This window comes from Bombus pascuorum, chromosome 7 (assembly GCF_905332965.1).
Source record: "Bombus pascuorum chromosome 7, iyBomPasc1.1, whole genome shotgun sequence".
In the NCBI taxonomy this organism is placed as follows: domain Eukaryota; kingdom Metazoa; phylum Arthropoda; class Insecta; order Hymenoptera; family Apidae; genus Bombus; species Bombus pascuorum.
The window spans coordinates 14,167,834-14,186,409 of record NC_083494.1 but is presented as its reverse complement, the minus strand read 5'-3'; the positions used below and the strand labels follow the sequence as shown (position 1 = coordinate 14,186,409).

At 37.3% G+C, this 18,576-nt stretch overlaps 1 protein-coding gene across 4 annotated transcripts in view; it reads right to left on the bottom strand.

The window, feature by feature from the left end:
• The window catches only part of LOC132908901 (histone demethylase UTY), a 154,136-nt gene that overhangs the window by 111,507 nt on the left and 24,053 nt on the right, over window positions 1-18,576 (bottom strand). Inside the window, exon 1 of one of the 4 annotated variants that reach the window (XM_060963326.1) lies at window positions 13,889-14,733. The exons of 2 other annotated variants lie outside the window; for them this stretch is intronic. Coding sequence is in view for 1 of the 2 variants with exons in the window: in XM_060963324.1 (XP_060819307.1) it covers window positions 14,429-14,451 (23 nt within the window). In the remaining variant the exon portion in view is untranslated. Of the gene's footprint in view, window positions 1-13,888; window positions 14,734-18,576 lie in introns of those variants that run through there. One more of the 4 variants, XM_060963324.1, reaches the window with a different exon arrangement.

Genomic DNA, 18,576 nt, shown 5'->3' with positions numbered 1-18,576 from the left:
TTTCTAGTAAAATTTTATCGCTCTATCATTTTGCATATTTTCTTAGTAAATAAGTTAAGTCTTTTTCTAAATAAATAACTCGTGTATGGTTCATCCTTTTTGTTAAAAATTCTCATACATTTTTATCGTATTCTTTGCATTTGCATACTTTCTACAAATAATCTGTAAATGATACGTATCAGTGAGAAACATCATTCGTTTGTACATTCACATTCATATTTGTTTCTCTAAACTGTGTAATTCTTTTTTAATAAAATATCTCGCGCATGTATATTACACTGTTGTGTGACATATTTTCACATGTTACATTTCCATTACATTTCCATGTTAGTTATCGCAAAATATTATTGGGGAACAGCATGGCGTGACTATTGTCACTCGAACGAAATGCTTTCGTTTCTCTTCCGGATATGAATTACTCCACTTTTATCCAGGTGGTTGATCCTTTTATTCTGGCTACACCTCGCGGCATTTCCCACGATCACGGACAAGTCCGATTTAACGCCGACAGCAAACACTGGTTTCCTGCGGCTGATTCGACTTCCTGCAATGGCGTGCGCATCTTTCACGTACGAGGAACAATTTCAAACGGACGGAAAAAATGGCAGCTCGACAGCTGCCGCCTTGACCTTACTCAATGGCTATCTGGCAACATAAAGAAACCGTATTGCCACTTTCATTTCTGGACTACCTCCGCGTTTCGTAATGATATTCTGATCCCTTTTTTCCCATGAATTGTCGATGATTGCATCAGTGAAATTCCGTGCAACATTTACTTTTACGACTGTGCTTTATTGATTGTTTATGTTTGCGTGTAATGACCGAAGATTTGTAAATTATATTTACATATAACGAAATCTTGTCGTAACAAAATAATGCTTGATATATATTTAACAATAATACAATGGCATAATATTAAAATTGAAATTTAATTAATCGTAAAATTCGTATATAAAAATTCGAGTCTCCTCGTCTCAAACTTTGATATTCTATATTTTATTTCCTATGAAATCAAATTTTGCCACGTTCTATATATTCCTTTGAAACAAAGCTTTGTCTCCGTTTATACAGTAATTAACCGACAATCAAGTTCCATTGTACTGCTAAAGATAAAAAAAAAAGTATAGAATCTATTTCCATTACGGGTTTATTACAAAGATAAACGAAAAGCTGTTTGGCATGTGACGATTTAATAATAGAAGCTGATAAATGTTGAAAACTAAAAATGATTAATCTAAATGACCGGGAACTGTCATAAGGGTGGACATTTGAAACAATGCACGCGTGTGAACGAATGGGAATATCTCACAATTCGACAAATTGTTAACAGCGTATTATTAAGTTATTGTTAATTTGACGCTGCTGGACCACCCATTTAATTGATCAACGTTTCCGCGCGATATTTATTCTATTTCAAAAGAATTACACGCGTGGAAAGGCAATATTTACCGCACATGCATGTGACGTGTAAAAATGTTTAATTAAGTTAAAAGTTCATCGACTAATTAATTACCAGCGGGTAGATTAATTAAATTCTTTAAATACTTATATACATATTAATTAACTTTAATATCAATATTAGAATTATAATTTCATTTAAAATTAATAAGTCAACATTAATTTTATAAATAATTAAATAAATTCTTTCTTCTCTATTTCATCGATACTATGAAACGTCAAGGACAATTATCTTAAAGCATCGCGTCGCGTCGTGAGAACAGATCTTAAGAAACCTGCACGATGACACGCGTATCTGCATATTAATAACACCGTTTGGTATCTGGAAATAGCATGCTGGTAATAATCATGACGATTCTTACACCGATACAGAAGGAAACAAAAGAGATTCGAAATACAAGCAGCAGCGTAAAAAAGAAAAAAGGGAAGTAATAAGCTACTATAGTATCGAGCGAACAAAGTACTGTTGTACAATGATGGTCTTATGGTCAAGGTTTTAAGCCTTTAAACGTGACTTATGCAACGCATCCGGGCATAAGTCCTCCGCGCTGCAATTTATATTTCCGAAGTTACGTCGAATTATACAGTATATACACGATTGTAGCATTGAAAGATACTACAATGCGGGAGAAGAATGTACCGACTTCCGTCCCTTTCAGTTCAAGGGAAATGGGAAAAGGAAGTTGCACTGGTGTTGAATAAATTAATGAATAAAGAGGAAACAGAAAATTCATGCTGCAGAATTGCAATAGAGTTATTTTCTAGCACGTGTACTTAGAGATACGTATCTTATATCTTGGCAAACAGCAAACAAGACAGCAGAAAGCAATTCTAATACTAATATTAGTCTGAAAACAAGAAAACTTCGTAATCTATATAATACTTCCCATCAAATCAACCAAACTTCCCTTAATCAAACCGACCCGACCAAAATTTTGTCCGCACGCAACCCAACATCCAGCAATCTGCACTTAAAAAACTGCGAAACTTCGTCACACTCGCCTCTAACCTAACCTAATTCGTTACCCCAATCAAATCATCCGCTGCAACTCGGAGCGACGAAAAACCAATTCTCTGACTTGAGAATCTCGGAACTGCGTCGATTTCTCAAAGATTCGCGAGAAAAACACTTGGCCTGTGATGTACGGTCAATCAGGTCCGCGCGAGAAGGTCCTTAGCCTTAGGAACACGGTCGTGGCTGGCGGTTGGTAAAGGCCATCGTACATACATACATATATATATATATGTATATGTATATATTAATATATATTATATATATATATATATATATATATATATATATACCATAGACACGAGGTGGCAAGAGGTTAGAAAGAGAAAATGGAAATAAACGGTCCGAGGAGGGAACAGAGAAAAGAGAGACAGAGTTACGCGCACGCAGGAAAGAACGATGGAAAGAAAGAAAGAAAGAAAGAAATGGAAGTCCGTGCAGCACAGAAACGGCGTGTCGGTGGCTGCGGCGGCAACCGCGGCCGCCTAAGCGAAGTTAGGTTTCAGTGCACAACACAAAGGGAAGGGACACGGGAAGAGGTACGAGGGTGGAGGAGGGGGGCGGTTAGGGGCGCCATTCGAGGGAGGGCTGTTGAACTTTCAGGGTCACTCCCGCGGGCCCCCGCTAGTTGGACCGACAGAGAAAGAGAAAGGACGCGAGAGAAAGGAAGAGAGTACGGTACCTGACAGAGAAAGCGAGAGAAACCGAGTGAGACGGATAGGACGAAAGAGAAAGATGGATGGACGGAGGTCGAGTTAGAGGTGAGGAGAGGTGTATAGCGGTAGAACGATACTACGAGGAAGGACGCGAGGGGAGGTTGAGCCGCCCCAACACGAAAACTCACTCCTAAACCGTCCCTAACGACGCGCCCTCTGGGCCGCGATTCGACGACTGATCGTCCGGCCAATTCGTCTCCCTGAGCCTCTATTGCTCTCCTCTCTGGGACAGATAGAGTCCCGGGCCACAGGCGTGTATACAAGACGGAGGCCCCGATATAGTGCACGAAAGCATACGGAACCAGTTTTCGGCCGAGAAAGGACCGTTCCTCCGGGGCTCGCCAGCCCTGACGTGCAACGCACACGCGCACATGGTCACCCGGCTACGTCTCTTCGCCATGGCGAAGGAGAGGAAGAGACAGGCAACGAGGAAGAGAAAGAGAGAAGAGGCGGTTCACAACGATCCGTGGAAGCTAGTGAACTCTCAGGGACGTTCCGTGGCTTTGCCACGACGCGCGAAAGACCCATACCATTTTCGACCTCTCTTCGTGAAATTTTTTTCTTTTTTTTTTTTATATTTCTATGTCGCGGTTCTATCGTATACAGCGTCGACATCTATTATTATTTATTAGCGACAAATTTGATTCGGTATCCTTCGATTAGATTTCCTCGCAGAGACGAAACTGTTTCAGATAGCTCGAGAAATATTGTTTTTGTTTCGCGTTGTGATTTTACGGCGATGCTTCGTTGCCACCCCTGTCGCTCCCAAACGCCGGATCCCTACGCTGCTTTGAACGAACGTTCATCCTCTCTATGTCCCTTTCTCGGCCGTTTCGGTACGGTTATACGAAGGGGAAAGGGTGGAAGGTGGGGATCGCGACGAGCTTGCGCCGATGGCTGCTGCACGCCGCTTACTCCTCCGTTTCACCGGAACCGGAGTAAACCGAGATGTCCATCTGTGTGTCTAATTGAAATCTGAACGGTCAGCGTTGAGGGTTGACAAGCGCAGCCTGCGCCGTCGGTAAAAATAGCTCGCACGAATTGTGGATTTTAATCTCTCCAAAGACTAAGCTGATACGCGGCTGACAAGTGCTTCTGGCACGTTCCCTTTTAGTGGATGCTGTAACTAACGATTGATAAGATAGATGCTACTTTTGGTTAATGACTCGATAGATGAGAGAATTACGAAGGAAACGGTATAGAAGGAAATGATATAGTAGCGTTTCGGTATCAGTGTTCTTGAATTGATTTCTATGTGAAAGGTTTATCAAGTTTATACAAGTTGGAGGTTAATAATAGGTTTTGTAACTTTCACGATGGATACGTCTAATGTAGAATGATAACTTAACGATACTGATATTATAACCACGTGGTTCGAGTTCCAGCTTGATGCAGATATTTTTATCGACTTCCTGTTGTAACAATAGAATCTTTTATAAAGGAATCGATTCCGTATTCACGCTATACCAACATGAATTGATAAGCCATCCTAAAATACCAAATAACTTTTAATTCGTTATCTAGTCATAGGACATGTTTTATGCGTTACTCAATAACAGTTGTAAGAACGCTTGTGACTCCACTTCAAAATTTCATAGAAATAAGCAGATTTTATTCGAATTTACCTACAAGGAGCTACTATATAATTAGATAATTGTAGGAACTGAATAATTATACATTTTTCTAAAATTTGATTGATACAAGCAGAACTAGTTTCAATAAATTTATCTACGGGAGGATACCAATCGACTGCACAATTTTCCTTAAATTTCATAAAAATGACTAGAAGCAATTTCAATAAATTTATCTACAGGAAGAGACGAGAGGATATAAGTTTCCTCCGATCCTATCTCATCTTTTTCCCGGTTCCAGTCAGTCGCTAGGAGTATAGACCGTGGCTAGACGCTACGTAGAAGGAGGATCGGAATATAAGTAAAAAAGAAGACGCACAAACAAGAGACGCATCCGAGCTGACAAGGTGTGCACCGCCTTGATCAAGCAGGATGGCAGGCCAGGAAACTAACTGTAGTTGGTGACTAACTTCGAACAGGATTCCACGAACATGCCGGAAATCGTTAACTCCAACAACTATACGTGTACATATGGAAACATTTGATTAGAACAAAACACTCGATGATTCGAGTTTTATGAGCGACGCTCCGAGAGTGAAATATTTTAAGATACATTTTTATGCCTGTTAAATGTAACAACGGTAAATGAATTTTCCAAACGTAGACATATGTAACCTTGCTATCCTCTATCAACGTAATAATAATCATCCAAACGTCAGATTTCTCGCTAATAACACGGCATGAAGTTTAGAGGAAACGACTGAAAAATTTATATTTTCCTAATCGTAACACAATTCTCTACAACTTCGCGTGTCAAACGTGATAAAACACGTGATTTCAGGTGTTGCCAGCAGTAAATTACAATAATTACACAATACATGATAGAATTTACGATGTAAAATTTACAATAACGACGCCTAATAATACATCCAAGTTCTCCAAACTGTTTCGTTTGACAAAAAATATATGACGAGGTATCGCTAATCGCTAACGACAAGATTAAACGCGACCGCCGAATTTTTTACCATTCCGTTAAATTATTTATCGTCTAGGCAATCTATTCCCGCGTAGCATCGGCTGTTCAGCTTCTTACTCAGCAGCTCCTTGTTCGTCGCATTTAGATTCCAGCGATGCTTCCTACTATAAGAAACTGAAACGAAAACGGCCGGAAGACGGTGGTGTGGAGTGTATACAAGAGGAACCTAAGTTCAACGACCCGCTCTCTAGTACCTGTATCATCAGGCTGGCTCCTCTCCGACAGAGAGACGCGTACATGTGCCTAACTGTGCGTACGAACACACGATACTCCCATCTCTCTCTGTACGCGCCACGGGCACGTACTCCACTATGTGCTGGAAAACTAGTTTCGCGTGCAAATTACTCCCCTGGAATTGTCGCGAGGTGTTTGCCTTGCAAAACGACCAAATCGTACTCTGTCCTTTGAACGAGTAAACTGTTTTATGTATATAAATCCTTTTTACTTTTTATGTATTATGGGTCTACGTGTTGGATGGGCATGCGGTTACTAATAGTCAAGTAACCGTATGCTACTGTGTGAAGTTGGTAAGCATAGTTAAATGTAATTGTTGTATATCGTTGTATTATTAATTGCTAGTTTATTTACGCTAGTTTATATTTCAATACTGTTTATGAAAAGTAATGTAATTTTGCTTATGTCGATGTAATGATCAAATCAGTGTACGTAAGTGTTTACACTAATGTGAAGAAATAATAAGACGCGGTTGGAGGATAGGAAACGTGTTGCGATAATTATGACATTTTTAAATTGAAGCTATAAAGTAATAGCAAGAAAATATGAATGATACAAATAGAAAATATATAATACCAATATTGGCTGTTCAGATTAATGTCCGTGTAATATACCCATTTGATATAACTCGTAATCTCGAGATTAAAACACTACGATTCTATCAGAACTTACTAAAAAATGTATTAATATATCACGCGTATTAATAAATCGATTAATTTTAATTACTCCTCCGACAGCCAGTCGTCGTTTACCGACGTAATTGCTTGATGCAACGTAATAACGGTGTAATCAGGTTATCAACAGTCCGATTATACGCACTAGCGGTTCTACTGGGAATTAACACCGGGGTTATGGTTCGTATGTTGCAAGTATCTTATCTTAGATCCAGGTTTAATCACCTGCGTGGCAACAATTTTAACACTTCTTCTCTGGAAAATGAGCACGAGTAAAACCTTGCATTGGCAAGCATATCGCGTTCATAAACCATTTGGTCGTTGTAACGATAATTAATTCCTCATTTTTGCTCGCCTGTTGTTCCACTCGCATCAATCACCGTAATAGGTTATTAGCGACTCGGTTGAAATCATAAATTGAATTTTATGCAAGAATCGATATATAGATGCTAAATGATGCTATTAGTATAAATCTAGATGTGCATCTATTTAAATCGTACGATGCTGAACTTCGCTCTGTATTTAATTTTAATTTCCCTTCTCTACAACGGAAAAAGTCTTAATAAAGGAGGAGCAATTTTAATTAATTTAATTAATGTGCATTTTAAAACTACTTGTTTCCTAGATACAGTTAGTTCACATTATGCAGCGAATTATACGAGGGATTGGCAAATTATAAAATCTACACTCTACGCTAATTCCCTACGCTAGCGTTGATTATCTCGGGACTGTAATAGCGTATATGTGCAGCATTGTAAGAAATTTACGGGTAATGCTTCGATACAATGAAATCACTAATACTCCACTAACAAATCGATATATGCCTGATTATTAAACGAAGATCGTTTCAAATATACAGAATTTTCCATATAAATTTCATCGTTTAATTATTTTCTATATCATACACCGAGATATACAAAATATCGTTGACGTTTGAAAGAACGATTTCATGTCATATTTTTCATTCTCTGATATCATTTAAAGTATATTCGTAACACTGTATACTGTACCATATTACGTAATAAAAATGATACAATATAAAAATATAGTACAGTATCGGAATATCGTAAACATAGCTTAAATAGTATTGAAGAGTGAAACGCGATATAAAGTCATCGTTATTTAAGACGTCAATAATTTCCATACGTCAACGAATTTTACGCTTTAATGCATAATATTAAAATAATTCAATGGCTAAGTGTAGATAGTAGACTGCATGTTTAAATCAATCCCTTCAAACTGTACTTGTACAGATCCCATTTGCATTCTACTCTATGTATGTTCTACTATCATCGGAAACATCGAAATTATTTCAGCCTCCTAGATTTTTGTTAGACACCCTATATAGCGAGCCACCATTTTCCTTCAAAATTATCGAAAGGTATCGTTTACAGTTTTACACGCACTAATGTAATACAATAAGTCACTTTTGTAATAGCGGTTAAAGTGTTCTTCAGGAAAAAGATAAAATTTTGCTTACCAACCGGACCCATCACGGTGATGTGACGCGTCGCGTTAATTAAATTCCACAGTACCTTTTTTTTCTGGCGTGAATACATAAGTGACTCATTGATCGTCGGATCTTTCATCGAACTCGGCCCGGGAAGCAGGGGGCACTGATCTTCAACTCGTTCAACAACACTGTGGCACTGCCTGAATGCCATGGTCAGTGACCGTGAGATCAAGAATTTAAATTCTACGCTGACTCGCCTACTCTTTCTTTTGTATCTTATTGTCCAGAATTTCTTGGCCATAGCGGCGCTACAAAAAGAACAAACACTTCAATCTCTTGCAAGCATCGTTTCGACGCTGAAAATGCATTTTTTAAAGGCGTCAGTCTACTTTTTCGCAAAAAGTTGATGGTACCTGTCGCTCAAAAAAATTAAATACATTGTCATCCCTCGTTTTTCGAATTCTTTTTTATCTGGCAATACCTTAAGCTCTTAAACTCCCGGAAGAAATTTTAATAAAAAATTTTCTCTTTTTAATATCGCGTTTTAAAGCTTACAAGCAGAATTCAACGACAAAATAAATTTAACACTTGGAACGATGTTACTTTCGTCCTAACCAAACTTTCAAACCTGTTATTTTCTTCCGCATAATGTAATAATACCTTAGAAATAGTATCTCTGTTAAGAAACGTTAAATATAGCGTGTAAAAAGATCTGAATATAGCTAAAGCACGTGATCTTGAAGCCAACGTTACAACATTTATCTTAAAACGATCTAGTAACTTCTAGGAACAAAACCTCTTTCATAATAAACTCAGAATTCTAAAATATTCATTATAGTAGACATTCTTTCCAAGCACGACATTTCCGTAGACAAGTATATCTTTGAAAACCATTCACGCTTCTCGTAAACCGTATCCTATAAACTTGCCTGTTCCGTGTTCCAATTAAACCGTGGTTTCTGAGTCACGTTACCATAATAATGCAACAAATCCGAGCTCACTGTCGCTAGTTCCTTTTGCATGGTGCATTTCTATGCCTAACCGTGCCTTTGGAGACACTACTTTTAATCCTGAGAAGACACGTTCTACTTCCCCTGTTTCCTGCGTCGCGTTTACCACTTTTCAAGCATTTTTCATCCATCCGGTGTACACGCGGATAGCAACACCGCCCTTCTGTTCGTTACACATTTCTCTTTCTCTCTCTCTATCTCTGTGTGTAAAATAGTACGGACTTTACGCACACAATGCACGTGTATACGCGTTTTGTTCGGTGTTAGTCGCGGTGACTTGCTCTGCTTTGAAACTCGACACCTCTTTCGCTAAACACCAGGGACGGACGTACGTGGGCAACGTAAACACAAGAGAGACGTATGCAGACAAATGAACGCGATATACATGCAGATATGCGTATCAACACTAGAGGGACAAAACGTTCGTCCGCGAATAGAACCGGTGTCGCCGCTTGGAAATATTTGACAATGCTTTCTTCATAAATTGCACTCCAAATGGACTTTTTATATTCGTTTTTAAATTTATTGTTTTCCATGATAATAATCTTTATTAGCGGTGAAGTTTTACGAATTTCAAGTGGGTGTTGCGTAACCTCGCATTTTGAATGTAAATTGCACTGCGAATGAATATTCCTAATACTTTTTAGGTCTTCTTCAAACAAATATAGTTTCTTTTAGCGGTAGAATTTCAAGTGTTTTGAAAATTCGTTTTAGCTGGATGTTACATAATCTGGTATTTTATCGTCTATTCTTATTTTCTCAGTGAGCATAATTCTTTTTTTAAACGATACAGTTCCACGAGTTTGGAAATTGTTTCAAGCTTTAAACAAACGTTACATAATCTCATAATTTGGACGTAATTCGCGTTTCATGTTCATTCCACTCTTTAGGTTTTTCCTATAAAGACAAATTTTTAACCGTAAAGTTTCCAGAGTGTAGTTTATTTTAAGTGGATGTTGCATAACCCAATACTTTGAAAATGACTAATCCGTTATGGATAATTTCTGCACGATAACAGTTATAGAACTTGTTTGTTGAGAAATAATAAAACGAATGTTTGTTTTAATGTTTGGTTTTATATAACCTCTCGTCTTGCGACATGACAACCAGTTGTGAACAATTCTTTTACTTTTCATGTAATGTATATTACGAAATTTGTTTTATGAAAATTATTGTTTTCAGTGAGCACGTGTTACACCACCATCGAGAATATTTATATTTATAATAACTGAAGACAATTTAATTTGGATAATAGAAAAAACTGCAATCTTATAAAATACAACTTTGATTTTTCTTTATAGAAAATTATAACAAGAAAATTTCAGCAAACAAGAAACATACCTTTAGAAACTTCTTCAAAAAGATATTAAAAATTACTATCTTTCCAGATCACTGATTTTGTAAAAGAAATTCGACCAACCGTGCAATACTTTATCTCAAAGCATAAAACATTAATCTGCAGCAAACACGAACAGATGTACGTATGTAACATCAACAAAGAAGCATAGAACAAGATTCGAGACGAGATTTAACGGACGAGAAAAATTTGCAGCGAAAAAAGAAACCAGTTCGAGATAAAATCCGATCGAGGTCAAAAAAGCGGTTGAAACGCAATCTTACGAAAATTAATCTCGGGATTTTATGTACGTTAGGCTCGGTCGTGGCCACGATTGGGAAGCACCTGGAACAATTTTAAGGGCGCGGTAATAACCGTAAATGCTCGCTGCTTCGAGTCGTAAACGCGGGTAATTCAAACGCGATGGAAAGAGTGTCATGCAATTGCGACGTAAAGTTCATCGCATTCCGCTTCCCCGCTGATATTATCAAGCGGATTGAATTGTTCCTTGCAACAGATTTATCAAGTACAGAAAAGATAACTACAAAGAGGATGGTAAATAAAATGAAGGATATGAATCATATGATTTATACATTTTGCAATTTAGATGCATCCGATTCGAGATAATCTGGTTTGACATTTTCATATTATTTTACGCAGATATATTTTATGTTTGTAAATATAATACACAAATTAGATACGCTAAATATATATATGTGTAAAAAATTTTTTTATAGTCATTTATAGATTATTTAAAATGTTAATAAGATAAGTTTCAGAGTAGTTCGACCCAGACTTTAATATTTTTACTTTACATTGTAATTCATATCTTAAATGTTTATAAATATAATAATCAAGTTAGGTGTGTTAAATATGAATAACTAAAAAATTGATTTTTTTTAATTTGTTCAAGACATTAGTAAGTGATCTTTAGAATAATTTCGAATGATCGAACCTTTGATTCAACAGAGTACCGTATCTTCGGTCTAAATACTGTTAAATATGTAAACAGCAATTCTGGCGTATACCTCGCAATTACTGAAACCCACAAATAACATCTAACACCGATTACAATCTTCGTACTAATCGTGATTCTAAAGTGCTAATTATATCCAATATTCCGATTCTGATATTTCTCAAACAACCATTGTAACTTCCAAAATTAAATGTACAATACAATGTATCATCGTTTAATTGCATAAAGATTGCTTTCCTTATAACGATACCAAGATAACCTCAATTTTTTGCTCTTAAGGAAATCCGAGAAAACAAACGAAAGCTCACAACAAAGGCAAAGCTAATTACATCCTATTATCGTAATCGAATAATTACTCGTAATTCGTCGAGCTAAGCCGAACTTGGTATGGTTTCCCCCATTAGTGTGCATTCATATGTACACTCGTAGATACAGCGCATGTACACGCACACAGTGACCTAATTTTTTTTCAGTTGCTAACGATTCTCATCGGATAGCAGTTACCAGCTCACCGGTATTCCTCAACCTTTCACGCATTATCATTATCGAGCTTGGCATTTACGCGACTTGTTGCATTGACCTACTCTGGCTTATGGCCGATTAATACGCGCCGTTATTGTTTCCACGTTCGCTAGCCTCCCATGACGCGAACGTACGCCATTCTACGGATTTCATCGGGTCCTATTTTGCGACCTATACCAAGCGAAATAGAGCTTTACTTTCAACGGGGATCAAGGTCCCATCAAGGTCGCTGGAACAATCAAGAACGCGACTGACCGCCAATATGCCTCATAAACACGTGACCCAGGTACACGATCCTCTATTTTACCAGTTTTAGTTCGGAATTTATCGGAACTTTTGAATGCGATGTACCGATGATCGGTAAGTAACTCAACGATCGTGAGAAAGAGTTATGCGGGTCAAGGTGAGGAGGAAGAAGCCTGACCAACTCTGAATAGTATATATATATATATATATATATCTACTTATGTGATACAAGAAGAGAATGTAAAATATAAAACGTTATATCGTTTGATGAAATAAATTTAATAATGAAATCAAAAGAATGATGAATATTTCGAAATTTTTGTAAAAATTTTACAAGTCTACAAAGTTGCATTTATGGAAATTGGAATAATTTTTTCTAAAATACTATATCTGTCCTTTATTTTTGTTCACTGCGTGTTCTCTCATATACCTTTCATCTTAGTTCCTGCAATGTAAACTTAGTCGGTAATTCTGGTGCTGATATAAACTTTAGCAAACGGTATTACACGGTATCCGCAATTTTATGTCAATATATTATTCCACGTCTCTATAACATTTTAATTGAATTAATATCTAGCTATCGATAGTTTTAGTACTAATAGAAAGTTCAATAAATATAGTTATATAATGTTTAGAATATTGTACAACGATACATTCTCCGTGTCTCTATCGCATTCTAATTAAGTCAATCTGTAAAGGTAAATTATTAGAAGACAAAAATTGGGGAAAGGAAAGTGTTCTATATTCGATGCATACGGCGCTTGCTCGTTTAAGGGTCAAAGGACGAGTCGAGGGCGTATACGAAACGTCCCCGAGGCATCGATCGTACACCACTCGACAAAAATTTCATGCTCGGCCTCCTAATCCGAGCATAAAATGAGGCCGATATGTCGTCCGTTGGTGGAAAACGAGTCGGAGAGCCTTGCGATGCACCGTTAAACAACACACGCACACACGCACGCACATACGACGATCAATCTTGGACCAAACGCCGTGTCGGTATCATCGAGGAAAACACGCTTCCTATTTCCGTACATATACGTACAGTAACTCACGGAAATATTCGAATATTCTTAGGAACTTTTTATGTACATATCATATAGAACACTTTGAAATCTCATTAACATACACAACATATTGGCAAGATCAGATCTGAAAATATATATAGACGTTACAAGATATTCATTGGAAGCATACATTTCGCAAACATCACCAAACTATTTGCGCTGTCAATTATTCACTGACCATAAAGCCACGATATGCAGCGAGACCATTTTGTTTAAAACTATTATCCATGCTGTGTATCATGAAGTATTCGACTATTTTCGTGAGCCACTATATGTATCTATATATACTACGGTCGATTAAGTACTAGGACAGTATTTAACACAAATTGTTTGGTCATTGGCTTTATTTTGAACTTGTTGTATTATAAATCTCTTACGTTGTTTGCATCACATGTGCCTGAGTGTCGTATAATGTAAAATACTAGACAATAAAATTTGATAGTTTTTCGATGAATGTAACGAGTGGCTGTCCTAATACTCGATCCTAATACTTATGGCCGGTAGTGTACCTACGTGCAAGCGTGCCAACCACGACACACAGTGATGCACGCAGCGAGTCAGCGAGCGGTTCACTCACCATTTAAATCGCCCAAGGTCCGTGGAATTTAAATCTCAATCAGCGCCAGGAAGACGCCGTATGTACGCTCTTGGAAGGTCGTGCACGCGTCACAGGAGGATCCTCTTCGATAGAATGGAAAACGAGATCGAGGCGAGAAATATCACACTGGACACCAGATGTACAAGTTCACCGACTTCCGCGTTTGAGTCGTGCATAGGATCCAAGACGTCGCTTCCAGTCACGACGTCACACGGATAGCCACATATTACGCTATCCTCCTTAACGTACACCGAGGCGAACAGAGGCGAAAAGAACACAGAGGAGAACAAGGCCGTCGGATGCGCGTCAGCCAGTAAACGTGTCGATGCACAAAACGAACATGACGAAAGGCAGAGAAGGAGTAAAGTGGGAGAGGAAGAAAGATACGATGAATACACTATGCGTGTTCGAAGCGAAGAAACGCGACCGTGTGCTTCGCCACGCGAAGCGGAGCACTAGTAACAACGGACACAACGATAGGTCCGATGCTCTCTTTTTCCGTGAAACAAGAACACTTACGGTTTTCCCTTTCCGTGGCACATTTTATTCCTGTCGATCTGTCGTGTAACACGTTACGTTAATCTTCGCGAACTGCACGCTGTTTCCGTGTCACAGTTCACGCATCATCACATTTCCTTCCTTGTTGCCACGGATATATTCTATTTTGTCTTTCGATTATACATATATGTATATATTTATATATATATATGTGTGTGTGTATATACATATATATATATATATACTATTAATGGCAGTGATTAGAAGAGGAGAGGGTGCCACGCACGGTAAGTGCTAAGTAGCACCTCCCCCGTTAAAGGCTCTCACGCAACTGACGCGACTGGCGCGAAGGGCACACGGGGATTAGGAGAGCATGAAAGAGGGGATGCTCGAAGATGGATGGAGGGGGAAACGACAGTAATACTACGGCAGAGGGACGCAGAGAGACAACGCGAGCCGATAGGGGAATTGCGCATGCGTAGTGGCCCTGTTTTAGAACAGTACCGTGACACTCGTTGACAAGCCACCGCCCGATGCATCCACCCCGTCTGTGTCACGAGTCACGATACGTATTACAGCTGTCTACGCTCTGAAAGAGAGCAACCTTATCTCCTACATTTCTTTAACCATACTAAAGCGGTCGCCTTATCACTCTGTTAGTAAATCTAGGTCGTTAAGTTACGATTATAATTTAACGTACATAACATGAACTTACAGTGACTACAAAACGTATTTGTACATTGTACTCTTATTTTCCATTGAAGCGTTTCCCTACCTGGTTTCATATTTCATTTTCACAGTATTTCTACTAAATGATACGAAACTGAATATACTTCGACTTAATTGCTATAATAAATACAAATATTTTTTGTAGTCGCTGTATATCAAGAATAGATTGTAACTTAGGAAATATATATATACAAAAAACTTGTATTGTATCTCGTTTTTTTCGGGCATTTATACAAAGTTTGCTGTATATGGTTTTCAAAAGCTACTTAACGTAAATCAGTTTGACCGAATGAACTCGTGAAAGAAGAAGAAATAGACGCATGCGTAAAATGGAAATTCCATTCCCAGAGAGGTTAACAAATTATACCGAATTACCGCGATGCAGAGGCTTGCGTTTGCTAATCTGTTTCTCGCATGTTCTTTACTGCTTCGCTACTCTGCGCGAAAGAGAACGTCACACAAAAGACCAAGACCTACATAAGCGAAGCACAGAGCTTGCCAGAGTAATCACGTCGCGCACCATATACTCATATAACAAGCAAAATCAGTTTCATGTGCGACACGCGTCCACAGTTGTAATTAGAAGCGTCGACTTACAACTATTTTAGTTGTATCGTAAAACATTCTAATTTTCTGTAATAATAATACACTCTATTGACGCAGTCCCCTACAATATTCTATTTTCTAAAAATCCACTTGGGAATAATAATGTTCAGGTGGATTCAGCAGATATGGATAGAGAGGTCCGGTGTTAAAAATGATGATAAGCGATCGCTTTCCGTGAAACGTTCGTCACCTCTAGCAGTATACTTATTTTTTTATGTACTATTTTGATTTGTTAACCTCGAGTGAAGGGCAGTTTCGTCGATGGTTTCGATGTGATTTACTACACGAATTGATATCGCTATACTTGGCTATATTGTAAGTTAAACCTAACCTATATAGTTATTTGCTACAAAGCTTTGTATTATCAAATTCGCACATTATTTTATTGGTATAAATATTTTTTCATATTCTATTATATTTTTATTATATGTATGCTTTCTGTTAAGGTAAATTTTTTGAATATGTAATTTATTATATTATTGTCTCTACATTTATTTATTATATACTGTCATTGAATATTTAGGTACATTTTGTGGATATTTAAAGAAAAATTCTGCATCCAATTTTTTAGGTTATATTAATTCGTACATTATTAAGTATTCTTCTATCTCTAACAGTCGAGTATAAAACAGTACTGTTTCAATTACATTTTTGTAATTATTTTGTTCGTGGACTAAAGCAGAATTTATCAAAGGATACTTGTTTTGTAGACATTCAAGCGTTTTTGATTAAATATTAGAAGATGTAAGAAGAAAATGAGCCGGTGTGTGTTACTTGCAAAAGTGTAAAAAAGAAAAGCACGACCGTAAAACGTGACCATTGTAAAAAGTTTATTTGTGTATACCGTACGGCTGAGGAAAATATGTGATAATGAGATAATCTAGAATATATAAAAGTGTAATGAAAAAAGGTATTACTATTTTTTACTGCTGTAAATTTCATTTTTGTAGTTGATATATGTACATATATTCATAGATTCATAATCATGAAAGAACTAAAACAATGTTACGTATCATACAATTCTTTTCCTTCTTTTCCTGTTTTTATTAAATTATTCGTACAGCACATATATGAATTCCAATAATTTGAATAACACAGAGGTTATGACCCATTTTCGTTAATTTTTAATCCACACGACCTCCTCTCATAAATGGAACGAAATTTCGCGGGAACATTTACAAGCTAACCTCTAAAATACCTTTCACGGTATGCGGATAGAAAGGGACCACAAGGCAGAACATTTTTATAGAAAACTCATCATTTTCTTTTCCCTTCTCTTTTTGAAAGAAACTAACGATTCAAGAGATTGAAGTAAATTCATATAAACACGCTAACTCTCTATACGTGTCTAAATTGCGTTTGTTTTTACACCGGAACAGTTTGCATTTACTTATATCGCTTATCGACCGCACAAAACGACCATCATCGTTTTAATGCAAGCTTGTAAACATCCGACTATCGATCGCGCGCGTTCGATACATTTGAAACCTTGTTTGGTACGCTCGCTGTGTATTTAAACGTGAAATCAGATATAATAACTCCGTTTAACAAATTGGGGAATGGATGCAATTTAGAAACGGCATTTTCAAGATCGGATTTCTCGACCAAATTTACATGCATTGTTAAAGCTGCATACCTTTGCATTTTTTGGTTATGACCGGAATTCTTTCACCTCAACAGTGAATATTAACATTTAATGCCAATGTTTGAAATCATACAGATATTGTTGCAACAAAAATATTATAAACACCATATTTGTATTTTGCAATGTACATATACACAATCGAACAAATATTATTAATGAATTTTATAGGTTATGAGGAACCAGTATTAATAATTGCATAATAATCTCATGCATAATATTATACAAATAACAAGTTTGGTATATATAAAACAGGTCAAATTCTACAAGTCAGCTGATTACTCCATAATCATGATCATAATGGCTGAGATCGATATAATGAATAAATATTAACTAATTACTAGTCAATAATCATAACTTGCGAAAGAAATCATTAATTTTCCAAGAGTCATAATAAATTTCACAAGTAAATTTACAAAATTTATAAAAAAGTTTCAAATGCCACGTTGTTTGCATTTAAAAAAACATAACAGGCCATAAATAAATTTAAAATCTCTATTCTATGCAAAATTGTACCTTACGTATGCATTAACTTCACTGACCTAGGTCTAGAACGAATACCGTTTTTACTTAAAATTTGAAATTTCTTTGTCCTATGTATCATAAAATAAATTAACAATAATTTAAGATCAAATCAGGAAACATAATGACAGGATTCTGTAATAGATTGGAAACGACTCTACTTCCGCAATCCCGTTCTACGAGGGTTAAAGCCCGATGTGTACGAGCGTCACGCGTCACGTTCACGTCCTAGCAGTACCAGCGATCATTTTTTCTGATGCGAACAAGACGACAAGTTGCCGTCAGGAATTGCGTCACATGTGAACTTGCTCATAGTAACCAACGCTGATCAGCGTACCTCACGCGCCTGCGTCACTTGCAAGTCGTTCTTCTCGCTCGGCGTGTCTGCGTTTCCATGGAAACCAGGCGACGCTAGAGAGGTGGCCATAACGAGCTAACCTCTCCGTTGCAAAGAACGTTCTGACGTTACGTATGAATTAATGACACGTGCTCAGCGCAAACTGTCGCTATAATGTGTCACAGAATATCATTGGATATTAAACATACACGCAGTGTGCATCGAGCTTTACGAACCCGATCACGCCCTTTTTGACCGGTTTGGTGATTCTAATATTAGATTCTGCGAGACAAAGTCGATACGTAAGTCAATTGACATTTATTCACAGAAACA